The sequence below is a fragment of the Peromyscus californicus genome, unplaced genomic scaffold (genome assembly GCF_007827085.1).
Source record: "Peromyscus californicus insignis strain IS unplaced genomic scaffold, ASM782708v3 Scaffold_20__1_contigs__length_68692818, whole genome shotgun sequence".
NCBI classification, from domain to species: Eukaryota; Metazoa; Chordata; class Mammalia; order Rodentia; family Cricetidae; genus Peromyscus; species Peromyscus californicus.
The window spans coordinates 32530349-32546395 of NW_026294503.1; the positions used below are offsets into that span (position 1 = coordinate 32530349).

Consider the following 16047-nt stretch of genomic DNA (forward strand, 5'->3'; position numbering starts at 1 on the left):
TCACTGCTGGCCTGGCCTCAGGCTCTGGTCACAGGTCCCACCAAGGACCTAACAACTAGGTATTGATATGGGATAGGAACAGCACTCTCCCCTTAAGAGCCCTCAGGTATGTGTGAGAGTCTGTCTCACGGTGGCTGAGTGCTTGACCATCGAGCTCAGGTCCCAGATGTGCCTCTTATTAGCAATGGGCTTCTCAGAGGAGCTGGCCACTTGTGTGTGCAGGACACACATTCATGCTAAGTAGCCTGCAGAGGTTCTTTGCCAAGATCACTGAGCTCTAGGCTCTCCCTGTCTAGTTGCAAGTCTGATCAGGCACCCACTTCTCTATACCTTGGATATCTCATCTGTTACCTGGAATGATGGGATCTTCTTGGGGGGTGAGGTGAGCATCTATTTTCATATTCAGCTATATCTTAGAGTTGAGAAACCTTGCTGGTTAAGGAACTCCTTGGGGGTGGAGGTAGATGCAATTGTATCCTCCAGAGTTCTTTTACCAGAAGACTTTCTGGTCCCTGTTCAGAACCATCAGCCTTTGCTTCCATATATTTCTTCCACTTCACAGTGAGACTAGAGATGAACTCATCTGGCCCCCTCACTTCACAGATTAAAAAAAAAAAAAACAACAAGTTTTTCACATAGCATGCTGCTACACATTGGTCAACCCTGACATCACACATATTGGATCTCCAAGGATCCCAGATGTCTGCATCTGGAAGAGGGTACAGAACTCCGCTAAGGCCTGAGGGTCCCCAGCCTAAGCAGCAGCCAAGACCGCGCAGACTGTCAGCCTAACCCCTGTTCTTTTTTCCAGGGAGGCTCCGCACTGTCGCCAGCTGCAGTCATCAGCCCAGACAGGGCCCAACAGCAAGCTATGGCCTTGGCAAAGGAGGTTGGATGCCCTACCTCGTCCATCCAAGAAGTGGTGTCCTGCCTCCGCCAGAAGCCTGCCAACATCCTCAATGATGCTCAGACCAAGGTGGGCACCCATGTGCATGCAGGTCATGGAGGGACAATCTCTTGTCTTTACAAATGGAAGGCCAAGGCCTAACAAGGAGATGTGATGACCCTCGCCACCCAAGCTACACATCCAGTGGATGACCAACTAAAAGATAAACTTGTCTCCTGAGTCCCAGTCCATGTAGGAGCTGCAGGCTGTGATGGAACACACAAGGCTACTGATGAAAGACAAGTTTCTCTGCCATTTGGATGTCTTATGTACAAAGTGGGAACTATGATGGAAACCTAGAGTTGACAGATGAAATGAAATAGCACTTGAGAAGGGGCACACCCCATTCTCAGACCATAGAGGCACAATGTCAGGTCACAGCCCCTTAGACAAACAGCTGGGCATCCCTTTCTACCTCTAAAGACACTGCTCTCGGCCTGGGTCTCTGGCTGCCCCTGATACTGGTAAAGGAGACATGAGCAGGCTTGATCCTCATATCCTCAAAAGAATAAGTGTGGACCCTGAGACCTGTTGGAGTCTTGTCCTCAGCCTCCTCACCTATGTGGGCTGTGATGGCTAGTCAACCATTAGGGCCTTTTCTTTAAGGCCTTCCCCTTCTTCCTGTTCCTCCTGTAAACCTCTTATTACTTCAGCAGAGGAGCTCTGGGAGGGTCCCCTGGGGGCCCAGCATTGCTGAGGGGGGATTTGCTGCCCAGTCACTGGCATTGGCACAGGGTGTTTTGCTTGCCTGTTGTCCTGATCATTTTACCCATTTTCCATTAGAGCTCACTGGATTTGGAGCATGGGCATTCATGGTGAAGAGCACACTAAGCAAAGCAATCTAATGGTTATATAATAGGCGGATACTCCGAGGCAAAATTATGGGGTTTTGGAGATGGACATGGACATGGTTCCATTTTGCAGAGTTCCCTTCACAGAGACCTCTTTGGTCTCTGTCCCTCTTCAGAATCATTAGCTCTTGGCTACAATCGTCAGCTTTAGCTATACACAGCCAAGACTGGGATTGTCGCATTTTAAAAAAGAAAAGTAAAATGCATGTAATGTAAAATGTAAAAGTAAAATGCAAGTAACGGCCTTCTTCCTCATCCTGCAGCTCCTGGCTGTTAGTGGCCCTTTCCACTACTGGGGCCCTGTAGTTGATGGCCAGTACCTACGCGAAGTTCCAGCCAGAGCGTTGAAGAGGCCTCTGCCAGTGAAGGTGGATCTGCTCATAGGGGGTTCTCAGGATGATGGGTTAATCAACAGGGCGAAGGCTGTGAAGGTAGGTGAAGGGAGGCAGGGAGGGGCCCGGGCAGCCTTCCGCGGGCATACTAGGTCAAGAACTGCTGACTGACTAATTTCTCTGGCTGACAGAGGACTGTTAGCCAAGGCTACAGAAGCCTGCAGATAATCATGGCGGAAGCTGGGTTCAGAACTAAGACATTTACAAGAGGTGACTAATACAGATATGCTCACAAATTTGCAGCTGCGAATCAATCACTACGAAGAGCTTAGGGTAGAAGCTGACCGGGTGTTCCCAGCCTCAGGGGCACCGCGCCATGAGCACAAGCACTGCTCTTCCTCAATGTGTGTATAAGGACATTTATGACAGCGTTAATTAATGTAGCAAAAATAAAATTGGGAAGAAATCCAGATGTCCCTTGACAGGGAAATGGTTGGCTAAATTAAGATACACTCTAACTGCTAAATATTATGCAGCTGTTAAAAACATGAGCCTGATCTCTCTGCTGGCTTGAGGGATGCCTTTGATGGGCTGCTAAGTAGAAAACAAAAATGTAGAGAAACATGGAGTTGAGTTAGCACTCTTGTTTAAGAAGTGAGTATATGCATGTATGTAAATGTACATATTTGTGTATTTCTACATGAAAGGATTATGGCATGGACAGATACACCAAGCAGTTAGCATTGACTGCCTCGGGAAGTGTAAAACAGAATGGCTTAATCTCCCTTGCTGCCCTCTCCACATGATGAGTTACATGAGATATAACCATTTCCTTGCAATATCACATACAATGCTGCCTTGTGAGAGAGGACACAGGATCTTTGGGCAGGAGACCCTGTCCTCATGATGCTAGCTCTGGAAACATGCTGAACCCTCATCCCTTCTCTCTGTCATGAAAGAAAGGAAGAACTGCTTTCAGAGTCTCAGCTTAGGGTTCATCTAAGACAGGGAGCATGGTGGGGGGAAGGGGGAGGGCCACCCTGGCAGGTGCTTCCTGCACCACCTCCCAGCAGTAGAAGTTCCCCAGCTAGTGGTGGAAGTAGCCTCCTCCTAGTACATTTGGGCTGTGAGGGGTCAAAGTATAGCCCGGGTCCTAATTCTCAATTATGCTAGCCAATCATAGGAAGGCTACTTGGCTATGCGGCTGCCTAGGACTCACCCTCCCTAGCACCATCCCAGTGGCGTTTGGGGAACTTCCTGTCACTGCTGACAGACGACAGGGCCAGAATCCTTCTTCGATGCTGTATTTCGGTTCTCCTTGAGTTATCCAAGGCATTCAGGGAGAAGTTCCCTTTGTTCACTCACAAGGGAACATGGAGGCATATGGCAGGAGGCTCACTGCTAAGCCCACCCTGCTGGGAAGGTATGCTCTGGAGGTGGCCAGAGCAGGGAAGCCAGTGTGCATGTCCATGCCCCGCCCCACAGGGAGCTAGACCCTGGTACACTCACTGCTCATTGGTCACCCATTTCTGTCTCACTGAGCTCTTGTGTGTAGTCTTAGGACCTTGTGTCTGCTGAGCATACCTGGGCACTGCCTGCCTAGAGGATAGGGATGGTGGAAGCAGTGGTTAATGGGAAGCCAGAGTTCGACTCTCTATGCCAGTCCCTTATGAGTGGGAAGCGTACACCTCTAGCCTGGCTGTCCATTCAGCAGCCCCCACTCCACTGCCACCCCGCTTGACCTCAGACTGCTGCCAGAGCCAAGAGACTGCTGAACATCTCCACTTAGATGCCTACAGCTCTTCATCTTTAATTCACAGTGGACGGCTGGGGCTACCTCTGTCCCCACTCAAACTCAGAAACCCACCACAATCCTCCCAGTGAACCCCCATTCTCAGGCTTAGCAACAGCAGATTCACCTCATTTTCTCTCAATCTACAAGCCTTCTGCAAGCCAGGTCACTCAGAGCCAGCCAAACCCCTCCCCAGCAGTCAGAGCTGTATCCTGACAGTGACCCCCCCATAAACTTATTTGATGGGATCTAAATTTACTCCTTGCTGTACCCTTCCTGGTCACCTTGCATGGCCAGAGCAGTTCCATGTCTTCGCTATTCCTTAGCTATGCTTAGGGGTGTGACATATGCTGCCCCTTCTCCTAGAATGTCCTCAGGCTTCCCGGGCCTCCTCATTTCATCTGAGGTCCCTTCTGAGACCCTAAACCCAGGAAATCACTACTTCTAGCTGAGCAGGTGCACAGCATGAGTATCGAACACCAGCACCCGTTTGCTGTGCCACTGAAATTGGACCTGTCGCTTACAGTGTGCCAGATGCAGGGCCAGTTATAGTGGGCCTCACCACCAGTTGGATCCTGCCCTCTAAGAGGTGATGGTCAGATCAGAACATAGAGAATCAACATGGCAAACATCTTTGAATGGCTGTGTGCAGGCTGTGTAGAGAGGTGGGTGCCATGTCCCTGAAGACAAGAGGTAAGGTGGGGTCTATTGCCAAGAACGTCACTGTCAGCTGGGTGACAAATGAGCAAAGACTGACCAGAACCCCCTCCCTCCCTCAGCCTTCTGGATGTCTTTTGTCTGTAGTTGGGAACATTTACATTTCCCCAGAACCTGAGACTTAGTTTCCCTATCTGTAAATTGGGAGATTATTCATAGAGATCCTGCTATATAGTCCAAGAGCACTCAGACATACTCCACTGTCCAGAAAATAGTTGGACCTGAATAAATGTTAGATATTTTTATGCTTAGTTCTTTACTAAGATAGTTAATGGCACTGATCCCAAGAAGACATACAAAGGACTTATAGCCACTGAACCATCTGACCTCCGGCCAGTTTTCCAAATCACTGCAAAGGTACACATACATACTAAAACAGGCACACACATTCTCTCCTCAAAGCAATCTACAGAAATGCCAGCTGGAGCCCAGCCCATAAACACACACAGTCCAGGGAGGGATAGGTGCCTCCTAGCCCTCATTCAGCCCTTAGGACCAGCCATCCCTTTAACAGAGACTACCAAATACCCTCAGACCAAAGAGAGTGAGTGGGTAGGGCTTCATCAAAATCCCAAAGACTCTTACCTCTGCCACCCAGGCCACCATGGTTCATGCAAGGAGCCCTCATGACACCCAGAGACATACCTGCAGAGCATGGGGACCACACAGATGCCTGGGAAGGTAGAAAGGCTCCGTTTGCTCAGAAAGATCTTATTTCCGAAGTCGAAGCATTCTATTGAAATTCTTCATTGGTTTCTGAGATGGGAAATTATCCCCCCTTCCTCCTTCTCCTCCTGACTGCTGAAGTTGACAGTCTGTCTGCATTAACCAAGACTACATTTGCATTAGCAGAAGCAGACTTGTTCCAAGATGCACAGTTCTGTTTCCCCTCCAAGCATCTACGAGGAAGGCAAGAAAAAAATCCAAAGCTTAGTGTAGCCGGCGTGCCCTGGGCTTGGCTGGGAGTTGGCCTCATTCAGGAGCAGGTGCAGTGGGGGCCTGTGAAGGGGGGCTGTCTGAGAGTTGGAAAGCTGCACCTGGCAGCCAAGTCGCTGGCATGAGCCCCAGTGCAGCAGTATCAAATCCTCGGTGGCAGCTCATAGTAATAGGCGGATGCAGGAATCCTCCGTGTGTGTATGTGAGAGAGATTTCTTGGAAAGAGGTGCCACCACCCCAAATCCTCATGCTAGGTCTGGACCTAGGCAGACACGGGATGTGAATTGGGATAATGGGGTCGTGAGTCCTGGTTTTGACCACGTGGTTTAGGCAAGTTGCTTAGCCAGTCGGAGCTGTGGATAGTGTAGCTTCCAAGTAGCACAGTGAGCCCTGTCTGCCTTCTGCATATCTAAGAATGGAGACAGCTCTCACCAGAGAAGGACTCTGTGGGGCTCCATCTCCAGGATGCCCTACCTAACAATCTGTGAGCCTTCCATCCCCACTGAGACCTACACCTGCAGAGCCTGATACCCATGTCTCCTCATCTAATCCTTTGGAGGCTCTCCCTGAAGGTAAGACATGTGGACTTAACCCTAAATATACAATGTTTTATAACTTTTAATATAAAGATGAGTGCCAAACAAGCTAGAAATTCTATTATACTGTCACCAAAGCATTGTCGTCATATTTTCTCTTATAATTTCAAAAGAAGCTAATGGGAGAATATTTTGTGGGTCTCTGAATATGTAGTAGACACTTGGCACACTTGGCACTGATCCTGCTACATCTGATAGAATGTTGGCCATTGGCTCTTAGCTCGCTAGTAAGGTAAGTAGTGAACAATGGTTCACAAGTGACTTATATAAGCACCCCCAGGGTTTCACCTATGACTCTGTGTACTGGGGTCTTCTGGGATTTGGGAGAAAGTTCTGAGCCTGTAGTTAGAGATCCTGACTTACAGAGCTCACAGAAATAAGAAACAATGATGCACAAGCACTAAGGATTTCAGGTCTTGAGAGGAGCCTGGAGCAAACAGAGCCAGGGGACATCAAAGGAAACAGTAGAAAGGGAGATATACTTTAGGAGGACAGGGACAGCCTATCAGAGGTGTCTTTGGGGTTGACGCCTGCATGGGAGAAGGAGACAGCCATGGAACAGCGACATCTGAGGGTAAGCAGAGATACAGAAGCCAGAATAAGAAGGGCCTGTCTGCCAGACCCAGGAAGATTATGTCCTGGGAACCTGAAGAGCAGTAGAGGGGCCAGAGGAAGAAGTGAGAAGGAGAGCAGTGGTGTGAGATCTCAGTGCATATTCAAGCGGTAAATGATGGTGTTGACACACCCCTTACAAAATAAAAACACAAGTGTTCTAGTGGCCCATCAAGACCTTGGTGAAGGTTGGGTAATGGAGGAGGTAGAGACCAGACTGTGGTGCTGTAGACATGCAAAGGGCTCCTCGTCCAGGTGTAGCTAAAGTTTTCCTGCCTGGCCCACAGTCCCAAGCCGCTCAAACCCGATCAAGTAAACACAGACACTTATATTGGTTTCAAACTGTATGGCCGTGGCAGGCTTCTTGCTAACTGTTCTTACAGCTTAAATTAATCCATTTCTATTAATCTATACCTTGCCACGTGGCTTGTGGCTTACCGGTACTTTGCATCTTCCTTGTCCTGATGGCGGCTGGCAGTGTCTCTCTCACCCAGCTTCCTGTTCTCTCTATTCTCCTCTCTGTTAGTCCCGCCTATACTTCCTGCCTGGCCACTGCCAATCAGTGATTTATTCATTGACAAATCAGCAACACATTTGACATACAGACCATCCCACAGCATCCAGGACCTTGATTTTCATGCAGCTTGATTGGCAGATAGGACAGCTGTGAGTTCAGGAGAGATCCAGATGACAGTCCACAGGGCCTGCCCGGCATGGACTCTGGAGCTCTGGATAAACGGCAGTCAGCCAAACGAAGAGCAAGAAGGTTGAGCAGAGGACATGCCTCTCTGCTTCCTGAAGCCACCCTGTCTATGACACACACACAGGGACCCTGCCAGCACTGTCATTTGTGAGCCTTTCCAACCCAGCCATACTCTCATACTCTGTCCCATGGCCACTCATGTCACCTCACCTGGAATCCTGAATTCCTAGTCAGAGGTAGTCCAGTCTTCAATTTTTGTCCACCAAGCAGACAAAAGGTCCCTAGAAGTTCTAGAAAAGTGGTTCTCAACCTGTGGGCCATGACACCTCTGGGGTCAAATGGCTCTTTCTTGGGGGTCACCTAAGACCATTGGAAAACACAGATATTTACATTATGATTCATAACAGTAACAAAATTAGAGTTATGAAGTAGCAAGGAAAGTAATTTTATGGTTGGGGGTCACCACGACATGAGGGACTGTATTAAAGGACTGCAGCATGAAGAAAGTTGAGAATCGTTGTTCTGGTGAACTAGGAGGCACCTGAACCCAGGCAAGCTCTGATGCCCTCCGAGTTTTCCTGTAGGGATTTCCTGTGCTCTCTTACTCCTCAGACCTGCAGCAGCCAAAGAGTGAGGAGCCAGTGTGCAAATGGATATAGATTAAGAGCCTTCTTCATGAGTATAGAGCAGCCCATGCCCACAGAACGGTGTGGCATGCTGCATCTGCCTTGGACTGGAGTAGAAGCTGGATAGGTGAGGAGGCAGGTAAGCCTCAGGAGACCTGTCATGTGAGGCACAATGCAGGATGGGGTGGGAGGCAGGAGGAAGCAGGTGGAACCTGTGTGTGTGTGATCAGAGATTGGATCTGGTCCACCTCCCAAGAGTGAAATCATGGCAGGAAGAAGGTGCCCCTGGGTAAGCAAGAGTGTGTACAGAGAAAAGAGATGAATGGGATATGCATTAGCTGTGCATGGCTGGCAGCTTCCAGCAAGCAGGGGGGCGGGGGGGGGGGGGGATCTGGATAGAAGACCTGAGGCTTGGGCTGGAAGTAGATTTGGACCTCTCTAATTCAGTCCTGATCCTCTGCAGCCAAGGTAGGCTGAGTGTCTCAGCAAGAGGCCTTCACTTTACATCAGCGAGGGAGAGCCACTGCCTTCAGTGTGTACAGTACTCCTGAGCATGACTGGTAGGACACAACGATCCTGGTACTTGCTCATCTCTGGGGCTCCCCCATGTTAGGAAGTAGCTGTACAGAACTGAATCTTTTCCTAACCTCCATTTCTTCATCAGTGCAGGAACATTGCAAAACACTTAGAGACGAGAAATGGCCATAGGGGTTCCCCCACCCCCGCCCCCTGCTCATCAGTACCTTTGCTGAGGACTGGGAGCTGAGCCAACAGACCAGGGAATTTGACATCTACAATAGTTGAGCCATTAATGCTTGCACAGCCCTTCAAATATTAATAGCGTCCACCTAAAGAAATGAAGATAGGAATAAAAACAAGAGAGGAACCTTGTTCCATGAAGTCAGACACACGGGGCTTTTTTCATCCTGTAATAAAGTGGTTTGGGGCCTTTAGGCCTTCTCCTCTAGTTTGCGCATTGAAGCTAGTAAGACTGAGAGCTAGTACAAATTTGCCTCTTTTATTAAGTGACCTATGCCAGAGTTTGAACAGGGTGCTTCAGACTGCCATTCCGACCTCTAAAGACAACCCTGTAGCCTAGACTTCAGTAAACTCCAATCTGCACATGAGGACTGGAGAGGTTACAGGACAAGCCGAAGTCATAGCACCAGGGAATGCAGAGAAATGGGAACCAAGTTTGAGCTGCTGGCTCCACGCAGATCCTTCTGCTGGAACCTCTTAGCTGCTCTTGACCTACAGCACAAACAGACATAAATTTGCCACGGGATACTACAGATGACTCCCTAGCTGCCCTAATCTTCCCAGAAGCAACCCAGAGAGCTGGACCACACCGAGCTTTACAGTTTAAAGATGTTGGGGTCAGAAGAGGTGAAATCATTCTTCCAAAGACCTCTCAAAAGCAGTTTTAGACTCAGACCCTTACATTGATTCCCAACTCAGGGTTCTTGTTACCACTCTGGGCCATGCATCCATGGGTCACCTTCCTTCCATGTTACGTAGTCCTGTGTTTACGGTGTAGCTCTGGGTCATGGTTAAGTTAGTGCTGAGGAAGGACTGACTGTCCCCATGATAGGCCTGAGCTAAATACCAGCCCATGCTGGTTCTCTGTATGATGGCCCTAAGAAGGTACAGACACCGCTGGTCTGGATTGTAATTTCAGGAATAGGGTGATGCCACACCCAGCACCTGGGCTCCTGGAACATTTTGATGAAGTGTTCAGGAAATGCTTAACACCAAGCTGTGAGTGACAGGCGGTATATGATGGCCTTAGTAGTCATTTTGTTATGAGCAATTCCAGGCAATCACCACAGATGAGAATCATCCAATTAAGTTCTCCCCAGGCCTTTGGAAACTTAGGAAATCAGTATGATAGACAGCAAGTGGGTAGGTAAAAGCTAATATCATTAGTCTAGAGTAAATGAATGGTAACCCCCAGGTAGCCATGGTAAAAGCAAAGTGCACGCATGATATTCATATGGAGGGTTTTTTTTTCAGGGCGGGGGGAGGGGAGGTCTGTGAGAGAATGTAGATATGGGGATGAGGCTGGAGTGTATTTGCGTGCTCTTACACAAACCTCTTTTTATTGTGACCTTGGTCTCTGGTCATGTCCAGTGATATTTGAAAGCTGTTCGTGCCAGAGATGCTCATGTACTCACAGGCTGTGCCTAGCAGATAGTGACGCATTTCAGATTTCTTTCTAAAATGTATGTTAAGATTAAAGAAACATGGCCCTATTACACGCTAGCCCCTATGTTCCTCCTCTCTGTCTCCGGGGGCCAGTGCTATGTGACTGGGACATGTCTTTAATCAGTCAGCCCTCAGGTGGGCAGGCTAGGCTCCTGTCCTACAGGTGGGAATATGCTTGTTAGCTCACTAATATATGGCTCCTTGTGTCCTGATCCTGAATCGATCCCTGTACTGAGAGGAGTTTGGAGTAGCTATTTGTAGAGCCATGTAAACACACCAGGGCCTGTTAACACGTGGGCTCATGGTATACAGAAACTCCTGGAAACATGTAAACGTATATGCATCCTGAGCCTGTCCGGGGATCAGGCATCTTGGCCTCACTCCCAGACCTGCATCTTCTGCCCTTCATCCCCAGAAAGGAGAAAACTGAGGTCAGAAGGTAGGAGCTGAGTCGTTCCCCACCCCACAGTGTAGCCAGCTGCCAGGCAAGGGCAGGGCAGGGAGGCTGAGAGCGGAAGGAGTGACTGTTGCTCCTGAACAGCTAGGCAGCCCCTCAGCCCAGCAGTGCAGCCCTCCTCCACTGTCTTTCCTAAAGCAGGTCTGGCCCCAGCCTCATCCATGTACCCTTCCTTGCCCATGCTAAGACTGCTCTGTGAGGCTCTGGACATCCACTTACGTGTCCCTGTTCCCACCCACTGGGACATAGCCTAACAGACAGGGGATATGACCTTATTGTCCCAGACACTTCCCAGGCCAGGCAGAGTTGGCTCAGGGAAAGAGTGTGTTCTTATGGCAACACTATCTGTTCATATTTTGAATGACTAGGGCAGTATTTGGAATGGAATGAACTGTCTTACATCAGACCACAGTGAGGCACAAGCCAGCTAAACCTAGCCAGATAAAACCAGAAAGAAGTATGCATGTGTCCCAGTATCAAACAGCAGTCAGGACTAAGATGGACCATACTAAATGGGATTTGCATCATGTCTTTTCCTAACACTAGGGGAAGGCATGCCCATTTTCAAATGGGCAAAGGCAGGCACAGAGAGGTAGAGCCACTTGCTTAAGGTCACACAGTAAAATGTGGGTGGAGTTGGAACAAGTACAAGTGATTAATGTTGTGTTTTGATGCTTCTCAGAGAGAAAATTCTAGAATAATGTTTGAAGGACATGCTGTACTTTTTAGGATATGATTGGGAAATTTGGTCTTTTTCTTCCCCTCCTCCCTCCCACTTTTCAAAGCAATTTGAGGAGAGCCAAGGCCGAACCAACAGCAAAACAGCCTTTTACCAGGCACTGCAAAACTCACTGGGTGGGGAGGACTCAGATGCTCGCATCCTCACCGCCGCTGTATGGTATTACTCCCTGGAGCACTCCACAGACGACTATGCCTCCTTCTCTCGGGCACTGGAGAATGCCACCCGGTAAGCCAGGCCCACCAAGCCAGTCGGGGCCACTCAATACACCAGTTCATGTGGGATGCAGTTCCTCTGTCTAACTATGGATGAGGGTTTGGAGGTTTCTCAGATCTTGACAAGGGCATTGAGGGCCTGGGACTTGATGCTCGGGGTGTCCTTAGTACCCTTCTCTCAATCCACCATGAAGTAGACACCCCTGATGGACCCTCAGACCATGTGGGAGGGTGACAGGATGAGACCCAGAGGTGCAGACACGTCCATAGCTCTGTAGTCAACTCCATGTGTGGCTGGAGTCCACTCAGCATGTGGGAATGGAAACCTACTAGGAAGTTTCTGTCCTTACCCAAGCAGGATAAGCCCATGTGAGTTCTCAATGCCCATGTGAGTCTTTTCCTTGGGGTGCTGTTGCCCACTGTTGATACAGCCCCCTCACCCCTACTCATTGTTCAGGCTTCTTTCTTGAGAAGCATGCCTTGTCTCCACCTCAAGAAAACTAAAGACTGCCCCCCAAGTCTCTACTGTCCCTAGCATTCCTCTGTCACAGCACTATATAGGAAGGACTACATCACATTGTCCCCCACCATGTATCATTAATTCACTGAAGCCAAGCACAGCTTTCTTTCTTAATGCATGCTCATATGTGTATGCAGGTACGTGTGTGAGTGAAGGTGTACATACCTTTGTATGTATATATGTATATCTGTATGTGGAGGCCAGAGGACAATGCTGAGTGTCATCCTCAGGACTGCCACCCACATCCTTTGAGACAGGGTCTCTCATTGGTCTAGTGCTCACCAATTAGGACAGACCAACTGGCCAGTGAGCCCTAAAGATCCTGCTGTCTATCTCCCCGGAGCTGGAATTACAGTAACGTACCACCACGCCTAGCATTTTTACATAGATCTGGGGCTCGAACTTGAGTACTCATGCCTGTGAGATAAAGCACTGTACCAACTGAGCCAACTCCCCAGTCACCAAACATTATTTTTTGAGCAAGTAGGAGCACATTTGGAGTAAGAATCAAGGGACAAACAGACTGTAGCCCTCTTCCGTCAGAGGCCCTGGGCACGTGGCCCCCAGCTCTCAAATCACCTTAGAGGTTGCTTGGCAGGCATGGTGATCTATGTTCTGGTTTCCCCCACAGGGATCCCTCCAGGGGAAAGCTGGGCCCAGGGGCATCAGCATCCTATACGTGTTCCTCTCCCTCCAGAAGGAGCACACTTGCCTTTGCTCTAAGCTGTGGGGACAGGGCCAGCGTCAAAGCTCCATCTCAATGCTCTTACTGACCTTGGCTGTCACAAAGTGTGGGCTGGAGGTCCTGTGTGGCCTCTCCACCTGAGAAGCTGTGGCAGTCTGCAGCAGTAGAACTGTGGGACATCTGCTTGTTATGAGCAATTCCAGGCAATCACAACAGATGAGAATCATCCAATTAAGTTTTCCCCAGACCTTCGGAAACTTATGAAATTAGTATGATAGGCAACAGGTGGGTAGGTAAAAGCTAATATTATTAGTCAGCTTGGACTCTGGAGCCTAGAAAGCCTTTGCATGCCTCTTGGTGAAGAGCCCTACCCTAAACCAAGAAACCCAGCACTAACTTTGGACACAGACCTAGACGGACCATAAGAACCCACAGACACACAGTCCCTCACTCTGAGTGGCTTCACAATCCACTCGGGGCCTACTCCAGATTTCAGTAGCTGATGAGCTTAGACAAACTTGGGTTCTTACTTCAAGGTCATTTTCTGGCCTTAAAGGTAACTTATTTCCTGGATAAGAGCTGAAATCTAGGAAAACTCCACTGGGGAGCTCCAATCCCCACAGCTCAAGCCCTCGTTTCCTCCTGGACAACTCAGGCTACAAGCTCCCTCAGCCTCTCTGTCTCCAGTCTCGAAGTGTCCCTCCCTGGGGCGGCAAGCATGAGCCTTTTTCTGGAAGGTCCAATCGCATCCTGCGCTGTTCACAGGGTGAAACCCAGCTGCCCATATCTTCCCTCTGAGAGAGACCCCTTCACTAACCCCACCTTGGAGCCCCGCCTGTAACGTTCAGCTTTATCAACAATCACCAAACGTTACCAGCTCCATGACCAGGGAAAGGGTGACAGCCCACTGGTTAGACAAGATTCCAGGGTGTCCTTAGCCTCCAGCAATGCAAAGTCTCTGCAAGACAGGGTCCCAGGCCAAACTTCTCATCTGGGAGACCACAGAGGACAAAAAACCCCTGGATGTCTCATCTTACCAATAGTGCAGATAGGATTCAAAGCCCCAGAGCCAAGGCCAACATGCTCTGTCTGATCCCCAGGTTTGACCCGATCTTGAGGCACAGGGCCTGCTTGTCCACACATACAGAGCTCAGTGCTACAAGTGGAGCTTGTTAAGTTGGTTCACATCACCTGAATGAGGAATCACCACGAATCTCCATCACCTCGGCAGGTTTTGCACTGCCTCCCTCTGACCATTTGGACTGACTGAGGCTTTGCTTGGAGCTTTTGTGAGCAGAGGCCTGGAGAAACTTTCTAATCTCTGTTACAACAAGCAAAACCGTCTCCAGGCATCGCTGAACGTTGCCTGGGGTTTGAGGTTTGGCAAATTCAGTCCTAGCTCAAAGCCCTACAACTGAGAGTATCTTATTCATGCAGTATGTTTGAGGGGTCTGCCTTCTGTTCAGAGGTACACTTACTCATTGCTGCACTCATCCACTGGGCTTCCTAGCATGTTTTTCTGGCAAATCCTTAAGTGCTGCTGATGTTCTGGAAAGGGGTTCAGACCTACTGGAGACCCCTTGACCTGTGAGACCCATCACCATGGACACATTTCAGACTGAAGTCTGCCAGAAACCAGAGCTGCAATCTACTAGTGTGGCCCCTGGGGAACTGGAAAGCACCCCTGTAGGGCTGGGCAGGGGATCTTTGGGAGGATGGGCGTGGTGGGCATGGCCTGCCTGTGGGAAACACTTGCCTGCGACAGCCCTTCCCCCACAGCTATGTAACTGAACTCCCTCCTCTGTCCTTTCCCCCAGGGACTACTTTATCATCTGTCCCATGGTCAACATGGCCAGCCTCTGGGCAAGGAGAACCCGTGGAAACGTCTTCATGTACCACGTGCCCGAAAGCTATGGCCATGGCAGGTAAGGTGATTATGAGGCTATAGCAAGTGTAGACAGAGAAGGCTCCCTGGCAAGGGTCCCTGTCACCACCGTGATCCACAAAGAAGAGAAAGAGGGCAGGATGAGGCACGAGCCAGGCCTCTGGGACGTGGGACAGGGCTTGACCACGTATGCTTGGCCCCGTCGGCTGCAAATGAGGCAGTGGTAATGGGTACCTTATTCCATGGTGTTTCTGCCTGGGAGAATGAAGTCCAAAGTAATATGACGGTCCATCCGCCATGGAGAACTTGGAGCTCTGACTTGAGTTACTCTGTCTCCTGGGCATGGAGAGAGCTTTTTCCTTTGCTATATCCTATGTGTTTTTATGCCTCTGAGAACTAAGTACTTAAGAAATGACCTTCCATGGCATCAAGCGTTTCTTGTTTTATTTGTTTTTCTGTTTATTTGGCTTCATATTTTCTTACTCTGTAGCTCAGGCTGGCCTAGAACTCACAATGTAGTCTAGGTTGGCCACGGACTCTCATCAGGACTCCTACTTCAGTCTCTCAAGCACTGGGATAGGAGGCATGAGCTGCCAAGTCCAGATGAAAGGTTTCTGTTTACCCCAATATCTCGAGCATCCTTACTTCCAGAAGAGGTCCAAGCACCTGGTAATAAAAATAACAAAAGCAACGAAGAAGGAGAGAGACATGAGAGGCACATGTAGGGAAACGAAACAAAACAAAACAAAACAATGGCAAGGGGAACAAGGAGCTGCAGTAAGGATGCAAGGAGGTAGGATGAGGATGTGGTTGAAAGGGTTTGGAGGGAGGGCTGTGTGGCCCAGGCTACATGTGGAAAGCCCATTCCAGCGGGGCCTGAGATGCCTACATTAAGCGACATCTGAATGTCGACTTCACACCGCAGCCCTTGGATGAGACCTTGAAAGGAGTGGCATCTTGGTCTCAGCCTTAGAGTCTTTGGAGGATGTGGTCCCATGGACTTGTGGTCATTCACCCAGTGAAACCAAAGCTGTAGTGTGTCCAGACGGGTGGGTGGCTCAGTTTTCATAGCACTCCATGGAAACACGTGGAGCTCTTGGGAGGGTGGCAGCTTGGGGCAGTTGCCCCTGCTTCCGAGACAGAGGGCATCTTGAGCCAATCAGGCTGCTCTAATAAAGCACCTTACAAACATCCCGGATTTAACGCTTACAGTTGTGGAGGCTGAAGTCC

At 49.4% G+C, this 16047-nt stretch overlaps 2 protein-coding genes across 3 annotated transcripts in view; one reads left to right on the forward strand and one right to left on the reverse strand.

Annotated features, from left to right (window-relative positions):
- Sla (Src like adaptor) overlaps positions 1 to 6016 on the reverse strand; it is a 48764-nt gene extending 42748 nt beyond the window's left edge. The window contains exon 1 of one of the 2 annotated variants that reach the window (XM_052747928.1): positions 5284 to 6016. In XM_052747928.1, coding sequence (XP_052603888.1) covers positions 5284 to 5294 — 11 coding nt within the window. In that variant the 5' untranslated portion in view covers positions 5295 to 6016. The remainder of the gene's footprint in view (positions 1 to 5283) is intronic. The other variant, XM_052747929.1, reaches the window with a different exon arrangement.
- Positions 1 to 16047, forward strand: part of Tg (thyroglobulin) — a 184647-nt gene that overhangs the window by 158402 nt on the left and 10198 nt on the right. The window contains exons 39-42 of the mRNA XM_052747930.1: positions 812 to 976; positions 2061 to 2228; positions 11559 to 11740; positions 14750 to 14857. Of these exons, the coding sequence (XP_052603890.1) occupies positions 812 to 976; positions 2061 to 2228; positions 11559 to 11740; positions 14750 to 14857 (623 nt within the window). The remainder of the gene's footprint in view (positions 1 to 811; positions 977 to 2060; positions 2229 to 11558; positions 11741 to 14749; positions 14858 to 16047) is intronic.